General features: G+C 39.3%; 1 protein-coding gene across 1 annotated transcript; it reads right to left on the minus strand.

Annotated features, from left to right (window-relative positions):
* Positions 1 to 438: 438 nt before the first annotated feature.
* On the minus strand, positions 439 to 1,246 carry LOC145091416 (uncharacterized). Its single transcript, XM_079029128.1, has one exon. The coding sequence runs from the start codon at positions 1,095 to 1,097 to the stop codon at positions 522 to 524; it is 576 nt and encodes a 191-aa protein (XP_078885254.1). The 5' UTR covers positions 1,098 to 1,246; the 3' UTR covers positions 439 to 521.
* Between the last annotated feature and the right edge of the window lie 13,530 nt (positions 1,247 to 14,776).

The following is a 14,776-nucleotide window of genomic DNA, read 5'->3' on the forward strand; positions in this document are numbered from 1 at the left end:
TAAATACTCACATATATGGTTTGGCTCATGAAATCCTTCAAAATAATAATTAAAGATAAATAGATGTTAATTTTGTATAGATAACTAGTACTATTAAAGAGAGAATCAGATCCAAAGTCGATCAAATCAAACATGAGAAAAAGAACAATTATAGTCATTTAAAACACTCTGCTCTTTATTTCGAAATGACCTAAAACGAATCAAAGACATTGTTGTAGCCACCAGCTCATCCTTTTGAAAAGCGTGTTAATTTTACAAAAGCGAAATAATTAAACACTAAACAGTACATTAATTTCTAAATATCTATCAGACGATATATACACTTAGTTGAATATTTTATCATATTTTATAAATATATCTTTAATAATTTATTAAACAATACTTCAAATCTTAAATAAACGATTTAAACGCAATTTTTTTTTATCATCAACAACCATGTCCATCTAAATAAGCCAAACACTTTCATTTAAGAATCAATGCATAAATCGTGACCTTTAAACAAAACATATGGCCACTAATAATTACACTACTGAACTCCCCTGATGACTAACCGCAGGCAACAATTTCACCGGAATTCCAATCGCCACCCGGTCAAACCTCACCTCCGGCAACCGTTGCACAACAGAATCTACTCTCCTCCGTGCCTGAAAAAGCGAACTATCCAACTTCACAACCACATTAACAACACCATGACCCCTCGAACCGTCCTTTTTTCTTAACCTGTAACTCAATTGCCTCGCAGTTCCCGCCGGAGAAAACCCATCGGCAATATCTGACGCCGGAATCCCACACCATCCCAAAAACCTAGGACCCAGTAAGAGACGGTTTGTGTATAATTGTAGGTATATATATGAGTACTTATGAGAGAAAAAACTAGAATCAATAACATTAGAAAGATCAAACTTATCGCCCCAAGTGGGATTCACCCCTCCTTCATGGTCCACCGTCGTTGTGTACACATGGCTCTGATTTACGCCGCCTGAGGAGGAGGGAGGGGTGGTGGTGAGGATGATGAAAGGCCGGAGGTGATGAGAGAAAAGAGATGATAAGGTCGACGTTTTCTTGAGACCTTGAGCTGAGATCACTGTCATCTCCATTAATGACGAAATTGTTGATCGGAGATGGGAAATATATGGGAGGTGACGGTGGTCGGCGTGGTGGTTCTAGGGAGTTGCTGGGATAGTAAGGAAGCAGTTTCCTCAGTGGATGACGATTTGAAATGTAAACGCATGGACAATTTCAATGAGGGGGGTGCAAGTTTTTGGAAACTTCCTCCTTAAAAAACTATTGATAAATGGAATGGATAAATTAAGCAAACAAATAAGTATTCAACTATTTTAAATGCTCGACTAAGTTACCATCTTAACGTTAAATAAACACTTCATTTTTTTTTAATCAACAATTAATCTATTCCTAAGCTAACAATACCTATTACACCTATGTCTAGGACTTGAACCCTCGACCTCAAAGAAAGAAGACACCACCTGATACCGCTGGGCTTTGTTACTTCATTTATTATGTATAATTAAATACTCTTATAGAACTAAGTTGATAGTTTAGGTCCTTGTGCTATATATCTTTGTATAGGCTTAGTCCTAATTTTGGTTGATAATATACGATTGGTAAACCTATCATCCTAAATATCATCAATCTTTAAGTAGAACTAACAATTCTACCATTATTTTTAATTTTCTACTTTTTTTTTTTGTCATTTTCTAAATTTCAAGGACCGTTTTAGTAAATTTATTGAATTTAAAGAAGCCCAAATGAGCAACTAAGCAATTGTGTTGATCTTCGGTCTAACCCATATGTTTGAACTTTGAGAATGTCAGAAACTCCAAAGACCACCATGACCGTCGACATATCTGTTTGCTCTGTCGACACAACATCTCCCTTACCGCCAATAGCTTCATTGCCACCGCCACCTCTGCCTCCTTCATCGCAGTTAGACCTCCTGTTTCTCTTTGCCCCTACCAGCAATCTTCGTCACCGCATGTGTAACATCCCCCTCTGGCACGTATCACAATATTGTCCGCTTTGGGCCACTCGGCACGAGGACTTCCCAAGGGGTCACCCATCCTGGTACTACTCCCGCCCGAGCACGCTTAATTGCAGAGTTCTTATGGGATCTGCTGCCCTCACGGCTTTAAAACGCGTTGTGATAAGGAAGGTATCCACACCCCTTATAAGGAATGCTTATTTCTCCTTCCGAGCCGATGTGGGATCAGATCTAACCCACTTTCACCCCCCCATTATAGAGTTCGACGTCCCTGTCGAACACATCGACTCGTGCCCTAGCTCTGATACCATTTGTAACATCCCCCTCTGGCACGTATCACAATATTGTCCGCTTTGGGCCACTCGGCACGAGGACTTCCCAGGGGGTCACCCATCCTGGTACTACTCCCGCTCGAGCACGCTTAACTGCATAGTTCTTATGGGATCTGTTGCCCTCATGGCTTTAAAACGCGTTGTGATAAGGAAGGTATCCACACCCCTTATAAGGAATGCTTAATTCTCCTTCCGAGCCGATGTGGGATCAGATCTAACCCACTTTTAAAGTGGGTTAGATCTGATCCCACATCGGCTCAGAAGGAGAACTAAGCATTCCTTATAAGGGGTGTGGATACCTTCCCTATTACAACGCGTTTTAAAACCTTTGAAGATGCTTTTGGGATTCAAAAGAGTTGTTTTTGAAGAAATCAAGAGTTTCTAGGTGTTTGGGGCCTTCCAAAGCAAGAACGGGTGAAAAACGAAGAAAAATGAAGCAAAAATGAAGATCAGGATCAGGAGGTTGCGCGACCCGCGTGCTGTTGCGCGGGTGGGTTGCGCGGCCAGGTGTGATGAAGCGACATTGGCCCAAGACTTAACTGCAAGGTCTGCGCGACCCGCGTGCTACACTGCGCGACCCGCGCACTGTGCTGGGCAATTTGGGCTATTTTTGGCTATTATTTGACCAAGTGTTGACCAAAGGTTTTAATGAGTTGACCTTTTGACTTTTCTTGACCAACATTGACCGAAATTGACCCTTTTTGACCCATAGATTAAAATGTTCAGCTTCCCTTCTCCCTCATTTAATCATCTTGACCTCCCACTCCATTCCTCTCATATAACCTTCCAGCACCCACCTCACCGGAAAATTCAAGATTGTCGGAGTTCTACTGGTCGTAATTTCACGAAACCACCGCCACAAACATCTCCCGTCATCCAATCCTCCGATTTAGGTCATTTTTGCCCTTACCTTAAGCATTGAGGACAATGCTTGTTCTTAAGCTTGGGGTGGGGCATTTCATTTTCCTTTTATATTTTTTTCCATGCATTTTTAATTAGGTTGCATAACATTTTAGATTTAAGCTAATTTTCGTTCATTTTTTTTTAAATCCAAAAAATTTTTATTTTTTCTTTTTCACCTTTTATATTTTTGCATAACATTTAGCTTAGGCATTAACATTCATGCATTTTTGTTGTCTGTTTATTCTCACCCCTGGATGCCATGGAATAGGTTCACAGTTATTGTATCATTATTGGTCCAGGATCTTGCTGTTATCTCACCCATCGAACCGGGACCATTAGCTGCAGTTTGGGATTTCATACTTGGGATCAGATGCTGGTAGCTTAAAGGGGTAAGTGATCATGGACAGGTAGTTTTCATGAAGAATTATGCATACAATACTAATGACTGTAGGATATACTATAGCAATGGATGTCTTAGCCTTGCGGTCACTACCGTCGAGAGGATCACACTTGATCATGTTTGAACCGTTAGGATGAAGCACTAGTGCTTGCCCCCGAGTAGAATCCATATCCGGTCTCTTTACATCACCATATCTTTTTGCGGTTTTCTTAGGATTTTAGAGAAGTCTTTTAGTCCGCATGTGGACATTTTCTTTATTTTTGAAAAAAAAAAAAAAAAAAATTCACAAATTTGAAAAGGAGCTTACATTATATCTTTATGCTCCACACATGGTCATTTTCTCGCTTAGACCATTCGGATTATATTACTACCCTTTCGGTTCCACTTACACACTTTAGGAACCAAATTTTGAGTCAAAGGGTTGTTATTACATTACCTTCAAGTACCAAAAAAAAAAAAAAAAAAAAAATACAAAAAAAAAAGGGGCAGGCAAATTCCCAGCTGCAGAAATCTGAGAAGGGTGACCGGTTCAATTACTGAACTAAATCTTCCAACATTTTGGTCACCCAACGTTTGATATTCATTTATTTAGGTATGTTTTATTGTATATAGATCGAGTTGTTTTTCGCAAATTGGTGATGTTAGGGAGACTGTCGAGTCAGATACTACGGGAGGTTTGGGCCAACACCAAGTGAGCTGATTCCTACAACGGTGCCCGAGCGATTAAACCTAGTTACACATGAGAGAAACCGGCAGACGTGAGATCAGAGTGTACATTTAAAGAAGAGCTCCACCCGAGCCCATCCAGCTGCTTTCTCCCTACTACAGATATTCTTCATTGTATGCATGTTCCATTGAGGCTGCGACTGCTCATCCCTCCTTACTCACCTAAAGGAGTTGTCCTGGCTATGGTTTATGGTACCATTGTCATCGGATGAAAAATTCGTGAGGTAATAGCAAGATCAATTTTGACCATGTTGACTAACGGTGATCAGGTTCTGCGGCTCTATCCATTCTTTTTATTTTCTCTAGGATAGTTCATCCCAAGTTCATTTTAGTCTTGTCTTACTTGAGGACAAGTAAAGTTTAAGCTTGGGGTGATTTGACAGTTAGTTTTGTTTACTTCTTTTTATAGTTTATTTTAGCATATTTCATTCTTAATTTAGATAATTTCCATGCATATTTTCCCTTTTGTTATTTCATGACTACTTCGGGTACTTTCGAATCTTGTGAGCATAATTGCAGGTTTTTGGGTCTAGCGGAGCGGGAGTATTCGGGACGTATGGGAAGCGATGAGATTTGATAGACAAAAAGGATGTTAGGCTTGGTGATTGTGGAGATGATGCATGGAGCGTGCTTGATGATTATTTGAAGGCTTGGAGAGAAATAAACATTTAAATTTGCAAGATGCGGGAGTGTATTCAAGCATGCATAGATTATTAATCGGGCGAGTTTACGAGCTATGAATCATTTGGAGAAGCCAAATTGGGCTTAAATTGAAGAAAACTTGAAGAAAAATGGGCTAGGAGCTGATTGGGCTCGCACTGGGCCAAGTGGGCTAAGCTATGGAGGCCCAAAACCTCAAAGATGCTACATTCAGGGACCACCCGCGCAACCCACCCGCGCAACAGCACGCGGGTCGCACAACCTCCTGCAGGGGCAGTTTCGGAAATTCTTCTTTTGAGCTATTTGAGGAAGGTTGGTGCCCATCTTTTGGAGACTCTTGGACATCCGATTTTTGAAGATTCTCTCTGGAGTTTTGGAGACTTTTGAAGGCCAAGAACCCTTGAAGAACATCATATTTTTACCTCTTGATTCTTGCTTAATGTTTGGTACAAATTTCTCTAACTTTGTTTCTTTGTGTTTAGCCATGCTTGGCTAAGCTAATCTTGGTTGACTTTTGGTTAATCCTTTGAACTTTTGTTGAATGTTGAAGAATCCATGAACATGTTCTTAAATCTTTATGGGAATGTTTTGTGTTTTAACATCTTATCACTACTTGTATGTTTTAGTTCATGAGTTTAAATGTGTTTGTGGTGATTAGTTGGCTAATTTCTTGATTAAGTAAAGGATCCTCAAATTAGCAAGCAACAAATGATTTTTGTGTTGTTTTTGCTTCACACAATCATAAAAACATTTCCTCCAACATGGTGGTGAAAGCATTTGACCCCTCTTGGATTTGGTGACTTTTTGGTTCTTAATGCTAGTTGACTTTCACTAATTACATGCTATTTGGAATTAGTGACTTTGACTAAGGAAATTGTTGTGAGCTTCTCTAGCCATTTCAACAATTAAGAAAAGTCTAGGTAATCTCAAGCTCCTTGGATTACTATAGCCAAATTAAGGATTTAAATCAAAGTATTGCACCATTGGATTCTAATGATATGTTCATCAAAAGTCAAAGTGAGGAAACTTTAAGTCAACCATCTCTCCCTTATTGATTTTACATCAAACTCTTATTTTTGTTGCATTTGTCTATTTAAATCATAGTTAATTCTAGTTTGTTTCAAGTATTTCAAAACACCAAAACCCCCCATTTTATTTTTATTGTCATTTTACAAGTATTTTTATAAAGAGATTTTTCATAGAGTTATAAATTGAACCAATCTCCGTGGATTCGATCCCTTTACCACTATACACTATTTTAGTGTGTAATATTTAGGGTTATTATTTGTGTTGGCCTCGACAACCACCAAATTTTTGGTGCCGTTGCCGGGGATTGGTTTTGATTTAATCAGTTTGTTTCTCTATGCCTACATCTCATTGTGCAGGTACTCTAATTTAAAACCCCGAAATTAAAAAAAAAAGTATGATTTGGAAATGAACACTCCTTGCACCGAAGAGCAACTTTCTGAGCTAGCTCAGTTAGTTATGATGATTGAAAGTGACCAGAGTGTGCAGTTCACACCTCTTCTTTGTGATTTTTGTGCCCAAAATGGACAACATTCCGACACGTGTTCATATTTACAAGGAGAATGGGAAGAAGTGCAAGATAAGGGAAGTTACTACCGGTCAAACCAATGGAGTTATGATCAGCCTCAACATGATCAATGGTGGGACAACAACCAAGTTTGGGGAAATAACCATTACCAAAACCCATACCAAACATGGGGAAATAACCAATACCAACCAACTCCACTGTTCCAAGAACCCTATCCTTATCCTCCTCAACAAACTGAAACGCCAAGCATGTCCTTAGAGGAAATTGTGAAAAGCATTGCCACTTCTACCCAAATTTTCCAAGAAACAACTCAAGCTAGCCTCAAAAGCTTAGAGCAACAAATAACACAAATTTCCCAATCATTGAGTATGGTGGAATCTCAACATAAATTACCATCTGAAGAGAGCCCATGTCATAACGCATGTTGCATTCCTTTGAAAGATGAGAAAACTTTTGATGGCCCAAGAGTGTTATATGAAGAAGAGGAAGAAGAAGTAGAAGTGGAAGAGGTTGTTAAAGAAGAAGAAGAAATTGAAAAAGCTGACAATGAAACTATAGAGGAAGTGATATGGGTTAATGAAAGAGAGGTTGAGCCACCCACTACCATTGAGAAACTAACTCCATTGGTAGACCAACCACAAGAGCTGGAAGCGATAAATTTATCGGACTCTTCAAAGGTTACCTATCCCGAGAAAGAAGACACTCAACCGGTCACCTACTCAACCACCATGTCAAAGAGGGAAGAGTTGGTCACCTTACTGAACATGTACAAGAAAGAATATGGTTGGATGATTGCTATTATCAAAGGACTAAGTCCGATATGGTTCTCCCGTAAAAAGAAAGTCAAATACAAGAAAAGAGTCTCAATGGAGGTGTGGAAATTAAAAAATGTAGACATGGGGCAAATTTGCAAGGTTAATGGACATCGATTGAAGCCATTCAATGAAGGTTTTGATTCAAATGTCCAAGATGTCGTCCATTTGGACGCCCCAAAGTGTTAAAGTGAAGTTTGGAGGCGTTTCGCCAAAGACGTTAAAGAATGGCATTTTTGGAACGCATTGTGTTTTCGTGTTTTTAATTTCAATAAATGAGTTTTGAAGATGCTTTTGGGATTCAAAAGAGTTGTTTTTGAAGAAATCAAGAGTTTCTAGGTGTTTGGGGCCTTCCAAAGCAAGAACGGGTGAAAAACGAAGAAAAATGAAGCAAAAATGAAGATCAGGATCAGGAGGTTGCGCGACCCGCGTGCTGTTGCGCGGGTGGGTTGCGCGGCCAGGTGTGATGAAGCGACATTGGCCCAAGACTTAACTGCAAGGTCTGCGCGACCCGCGTGCTACACTGCGCGACCCGCGCACTGTGCTGGGCAATTTGGGCTATTTTTGGCTATTATTTGACCAAGTGTTGACCAAAGGTTTTAATGAGTTGACCTTTTGACTTTTCTTGACCAACATTGACCGAAATTGACCCTTTTTGACCCATAGATTAAAATGTTCAGCTTCCCTTCTCCCTCATTTAATCATCTTGACCTCCCACTCCATTCCTCTCATATAACCTTCCAGCACCCACCTCACCGGAAAATTCAAGATTGTCGGAGTTCTACTGGTCGTAATTTCACGAAACCACCGCCACAAACATCTCCCGTCATCCAATCCTCCGATTTAGGTCATTTTTGCCCTTACCTTAAGCATTGAGGACAATGCTTGTTCTTAAGCTTGGGGTGGGGCATTTCATTTTCCTTTTATATTTTTTTCCATGCATTTTTAATTAGGTTGCATAACATTTTAGATTTAAGCTAATTTTCGTTCATTTTTTTTTAAATCCAAAAAATTTTTATTTTTTCTTTTTCACCTTTTATATTTTTGCATAACATTTAGCTTAGGCATTAACATTCATGCATTTTTGTTGTCTGTTTATTCTCACCCCTGGATGCCATGGAATAGGTTCACAGTTATTGTATCATTATTGGTCCAGGATCTTGCTGTTATCTCACCCATCGAACCGGGACCATTAGCTGCAGTTTGGGATTTCATACTTGGGATCAGATGCTGGTAGCTTAAAGGGGTAAGTGATCATGGACAGGTAGTTTTCATGAAGAATTATGCATACAATACTAATGACTGTAGGATATACTATAGCAATGGATGTCTTAGCCTTGCGGTCACTACCGTCGAGAGGATCACACTTGATCATGTTTGAACCGTTAGGATGAAGCACTAGTGCTTGCCCCCGAGTAGAATCCATATCCGGTCTCTTTACATCACCATATCTTTTTGCGGTTTTCTTAGGATTTTAGAGAAGTCTTTTAGTCCGCATGTGGACATTTTCTTTATTTTTGAAAAAAAAAAAAAAAAAAATTCACAAATTTGAAAAGGAGCTTACATTATATCTTTATGCTCCACACATGGTCATTTTCTCGCTTAGACCATTCGGATTATATTACTACCCTTTCGGTTCCACTTACACACTTTAGGAACCAAATTTTGAGTCAAAGGGTTGTTATTACATTACCTTCAAGTACCAAAAAAAAAAAAAAAAAAAAAAATACAAAAAAAAAGGGGCAGGCAAATTCCCAGCTGCAGAAATCTGAGAAGGGTGACCGGTTCAATTACTGAACTAAATCTTCCAACATTTTGGTCACCCAACGTTTGATATTCATTTATTTAGGTATGTTTTATTGTATATAGATCGAGTTGTTTTTCGCAAATTGGTGATGTTAGGGAGACTGTCGAGTCAGATACTACGGGAGGTTTGGGCCAACACCAAGTGAGCTGATTCCTACAACGGTGCCCGAGCGATTAAACCTAGTTACACATGAGAGAAACCGGCAGACGTGAGATCAGAGTGTACATTTAAAGAAGAGCTCCACCCGAGCCCATCCAGCTGCTTTCTCCCTACTACAGATATTCTTCATTGTATGCATGTTCCATTGAGGCTGCGACTGCTCATCCCTCCTTACTCACCTAAAGGAGTTGTCCTGGCTATGGTTTATGGTACCATTGTCATCGGATGAAAAATTCGTGAGGTAATAGCAAGATCAATTTTGACCATGTTGACTAACGGTGATCAGGTTCTGCGGCTCTATCCATTCTTTTTATTTTCTCTAGGATAGTTCATCCCAAGTTCATTTTAGTCTTGTCTTACTTGAGGACAAGTAAAGTTTAAGCTTGGGGTGATTTGACAGTTAGTTTTGTTTACTTCTTTTTATAGTTTATTTTAGCATATTTCATTCTTAATTTAGATAATTTCCATGCATATTTTCCCTTTTGTTATTTCATGACTACTTCGGGTACTTTCGAATCTTGTGAGCATAATTGCAGGTTTTTGGGTCTAGCGGAGCGGGAGTATTCGGGACGTATGGGAAGCGATGAGATTTGATAGACAAAAAGGATGTTAGGCTTGGTGATTGTGGAGATGATGCATGGAGCGTGCTTGATGATTATTTGAAGGCTTGGAGAGAAATAAACATTTAAATTTGCAAGATGCGGGAGTGTATTCAAGCATGCATAGATTATTAATCGGGCGAGTTTACGAGCTATGAATCATTTGGAGAAGCCAAATTGGGCTTAAATTGAAGAAAACTTGAAGAAAAATGGGCTAGGAGCTGATTGGGCTCGCACTGGGCCAAGTGGGCTAAGCTATGGAGGCCCAAAACCTCAAAGATGCTACATTCAGGGACCACCCGCGCAACCCACCCGCGCAACAGCACGCGGGTCGCACAACCTCCTGCAGGGGCAGTTTCGGAAATTCTTCTTTTGAGCTATTTGAGGAAGGTTGGTGCCCATCTTTTGGAGACTCTTGGACATCCGATTTTTGAAGATTCTCTCTGGAGTTTTGGAGACTTTTGAAGGCCAAGAACCCTTGAAGAACATCATATTTTTACCTCTTGATTCTTGCTTAATGTTTGGTACAAATTTCTCTAACTTTGTTTCTTTGTGTTTAGCCATGCTTGGCTAAGCTAATCTTGGTTGACTTTTGGTTAATCCTTTGAACTTTTGTTGAATGTTGAAGAATCCATGAACATGTTCTTAAATCTTTATGGGAATGTTTTGTGTTTTAACATCTTATCACTACTTGTATGTTTTAGTTCATGAGTTTAAATGTGTTTGTGGTGATTAGTTGGCTAATTTCTTGATTAAGTAAAGGATCCTCAAATTAGCAAGCAACAAATGATTTTTGTGTTGTTTTTGCTTCACACAATCATAAAAACATTTCCTCCAACATGGTGGTGAAAGCATTTGACCCCTCTTGGATTTGGTGACTTTTTGGTTCTTAATGCTAGTTGACTTTCACTAATTACATGCTATTTGGAATTAGTGACTTTGACTAAGGAAATTGTTGTGAGCTTCTCTAGCCATTTCAACAATTAAGAAAAGTCTAGGTAATCTCAAGCTCCTTGGATTACTATAGCCAAATTAAGGATTTAAATCAAAGTATTGCACCATTGGATTCTAATGATATGTTCATCAAAAGTCAAAGTGAGGAAACTTTAAGTCAACCATCTCTCCCTTATTGATTTTACATCAAACTCTTATTTTTGTTGCATTTGTCTATTTAAATCATAGTTAATTCTAGTTTGTTTCAAGTATTTCAAAACACCAAAACCCCCCATTTTATTTTTATTGTCATTTTACAAGTATTTTTATAAAGAGATTTTTCATAGAGTTATAAATTGAACCAATCTCCGTGGATTCGATCCCTTTACCACTATACACTATTTTAGTGTGTAATATTTAGGGTTATTATTTGTGTTGGCCTCGACAACCACCAAATTTTTGGTGCCGTTGCCGGGGATTGGTTTTGATTTAATCAGTTTGTTTCTCTATGCCTACATCTCATTGTGCAGGTACTCTAATTTAAAACCCCGAAATTAAAAAAAAAAGTATGATTTGGAAATGAACACTCCTTGCACCGAAGAGCAACTTTCTGAGCTAGCTCAGTTAGTTATGATGATTGAAAGTGACCAGAGTGTGCAGTTCACACCTCTTCTTTGTGATTTTTGTGCCCAAAATGGACAACATTCCGACACGTGTTCATATTTACAAGGAGAATGGGAAGAAGTGCAAGATAAGGGAAGTTACTACCGGTCAAACCAATGGAGTTATGATCAGCCTCAACATGATCAATGGTGGGACAACAACCAAGTTTGGGGAAATAACCATTACCAAAACCCATACCAAACATGGGGAAATAACCAATACCAACCAACTCCACTGTTCCAAGAACCCTATCCTTATCCTCCTCAACAAACTGAAACGCCAAGCATGTCCTTAGAGGAAATTGTGAAAAGCATTGCCACTTCTACCCAAATTTTCCAAGAAACAACTCAAGCTAGCCTCAAAAGCTTAGAGCAACAAATAACACAAATTTCCCAATCATTGAGTATGGTGGAATCTCAACATAAATTACCATCTGAAGAGAGCCCATGTCATAACGCATGTTGCATTCCTTTGAAAGATGAGAAAACTTTTGATGGCCCAAGAGTGTTATATGAAGAAGAGGAAGAAGAAGTAGAAGTGGAAGAGGTTGTTAAAGAAGAAGAAGAAATTGAAAAAGCTGACAATGAAACTATAGAGGAAGTGATATGGGTTAATGAAAGAGAGGTTGAGCCACCCACTACCATTGAGAAACTAACTCCATTGGTAGACCAACCACAAGAGCTGGAAGCGATAAATTTATCGGACTCTTCAAAGGTTACCTATCCCGAGAAAGAAGACACTCAACCGGTCACCTACTCAACCACCATGTCAAAGAGGGAAGAGTTGGTCACCTTACTGAACATGTACAAGAAAGAATATGGTTGGATGATTGCTATTATCAAAGGACTAAGTCCGATATGGTTCTCCCGTAAAAAGAAAGTCAAATACAAGAAAAGAGTCTCAATGGAGGTGTGGAAATTAAAAAATGTAGACATGGGGCAAATTTGCAAGGTTAATGGACATCGATTGAAGCCATTCAATGAAGGTTTTGATTCAAATGTCCAAGATGTCGTCCATTTGGACGCCCCAAAGTGTTAAAGTGAAGTTTGGAGGCGTTTCGCCAAAGACGTTAAAGAATGGCATTTTTGGAACGCATTGTGTTTTCGTGTTTTTAATTTCAATAAATGAGTTTTGAAGATGCTTTTGGGATTCAAAAGAGTTGTTTTTGAAGAAATCAAGAGTTTCTAGGTGTTTGGGGCCTTCCAAAGCAAGAACGGGTGAAAAACGAAGAAAAATGAAGCAAAAATGAAGATCAGGATCAGGAGGTTGCGCGACCCGCGTGCTGTTGCGCGGGTGGGTTGCGCGGCCAGGTGTGATGAAGCGACATTGGCCCAAGACTTAACTGCAAGGTCTGCGCGACCCGCGTGCTACACTGCGCGACCCGCGCACTGTGCTGGGCAATTTGGGCTATTTTTGGCTATTATTTGACCAAGTGTTGACCAAAGGTTTTAATGAGTTGACCTTTTGACTTTTCTTGACCAACATTGACCGAAATTGACCCTTTTTGACCCATAGATTAAAATGTTCAGCTTCCCTTCTCCCTCATTTAATCATCTTGACCTCCCACTCCATTCCTCTCATATAACCTTCCAGCACCCACCTCACCGGAAAATTCAAGATTGTCGGAGTTCTACTGGTCGTAATTTCACGAAACCACCGCCACAAACATCTCCCGTCATCCAATCCTCCGATTTAGGTCATTTTTGCCCTTACCTTAAGCATTGAGGACAATGCTTGTTCTTAAGCTTGGGGTGGGGCATTTCATTTTCCTTTTATATTTTTTTCCATGCATTTTTAATTAGGTTGCATAACATTTTAGATTTAAGCTAATTTTCGTTCATTTTTTTTTAAATCCAAAAAATTTTTATTTTTTCTTTTTCACCTTTTATATTTTTGCATAACATTTAGCTTAGGCATTAACATTCATGCATTTTTGTTGTCTGTTTATTCTCACCCCTGGATGCCATGGAATAGGTTCACAGTTATTGTATCATTATTGGTCCAGGATCTTGCTGTTATCTCACCCATCGAACCGGGACCATTAGCTGCAGTTTGGGATTTCATACTTGGGATCAGATGCTGGTAGCTTAAAGGGGTAAGTGATCATGGACAGGTAGTTTTCATGAAGAATTATGCATACAATACTAATGACTGTAGGATATACTATAGCAATGGATGTCTTAGCCTTGCGGTCACTACCGCCGAGAGGATCACACTTGATCATGTTTGAACCGTTAGGATGAAGCACTAGTGCTTGTCCCCGAGTAGAATCCATATCCGGTCTCTTTACATCACCATATCTTTTTGCGGTTTTCTTAGGATTTTAGAGAAGTCTTTTAGTCCGCATGTGGACATTTTCTTTATTTTTGAAAAAAAAAAAAAAAAAAAATTCACAAATTTGAAAAGGAGCTTACATTATATCTTTATGCTCCACACATGGTCATTTTCTCGCTTAGACCATTCGGATTATATTACTACCCTTTCGGTTCCACTTACACACTTTAGGAACCAAATTTTGAGTCAAAGGGTTGTTATTACATTACCTTCAAGTACCAAAAAAAAAAAAAAAAAAAAATACAAAAAAAAAGGGGCAGGCAAATTCCCAGCTGCAGAAATCTGAGAAGGGTGACCGGTTCAATTACTGAACTAAATCTTCCAACATTTTGGTCACCCAACGTTTGATATTCATTTATTTAGGTATGTTTTATTGTATATAGATCGAGTTGTTTTTCGCAAATTGGTGATGTTAGGGAGACTGTCGAGTCAGATACTACGGGAGGTTTGGGCCAACACCAAGTGAGCTGATTCCTACAACGGTGCCCGAGCGATTAAACCTAGTTACACATGAGAGAAACCGGCAGACGTGAGATCAGAGTGTACATTTAAAGAAGAGCTCCACCCGAGCCCATCCAGCTGCTTTCTCCCTACTACAGATATTCTTCATTGTATGCATGTTCCATTGAGGCTGCGACTGCTCATCCCTCCTTACTCACCTAAAGGAGTTGTCCTGGCTATGGTTTATGGTACCATTGTCATCGGATGAAAAATTCGTGAGGTAATAGCAAGATCAATTTTGACCATGTTGACTAACGGTGATCAGGTTCTGCGGCTCTATCCATTCTTTTTATTTTCTCTAGGATAGTTCATCCCAAGTTCATTTTAGTCTTGTCTTACTTGAGGACAAGTAAAGTTTAAGCTTGGGGTGATTTGACAGTTAGTTTTGTTTAC

This window comes from Lactuca serriola, chromosome 3, assembly GCF_051521515.1.
Source record: "Lactuca serriola cultivar US96UC23 chromosome 3, Lser_US96UC23_V15, whole genome shotgun sequence".
Classification (NCBI taxonomy): domain Eukaryota; kingdom Viridiplantae; phylum Streptophyta; class Magnoliopsida; order Asterales; family Asteraceae; genus Lactuca; species Lactuca serriola.

Coding starts and splice junctions, on each gene's coding strand:
- LOC145091416 (XM_079029128.1), bottom strand. CDS start 1,097: ATGGAGATGACAGTGATCTCAGCTCAAGGTCTCAAGAAAACGTCGACC.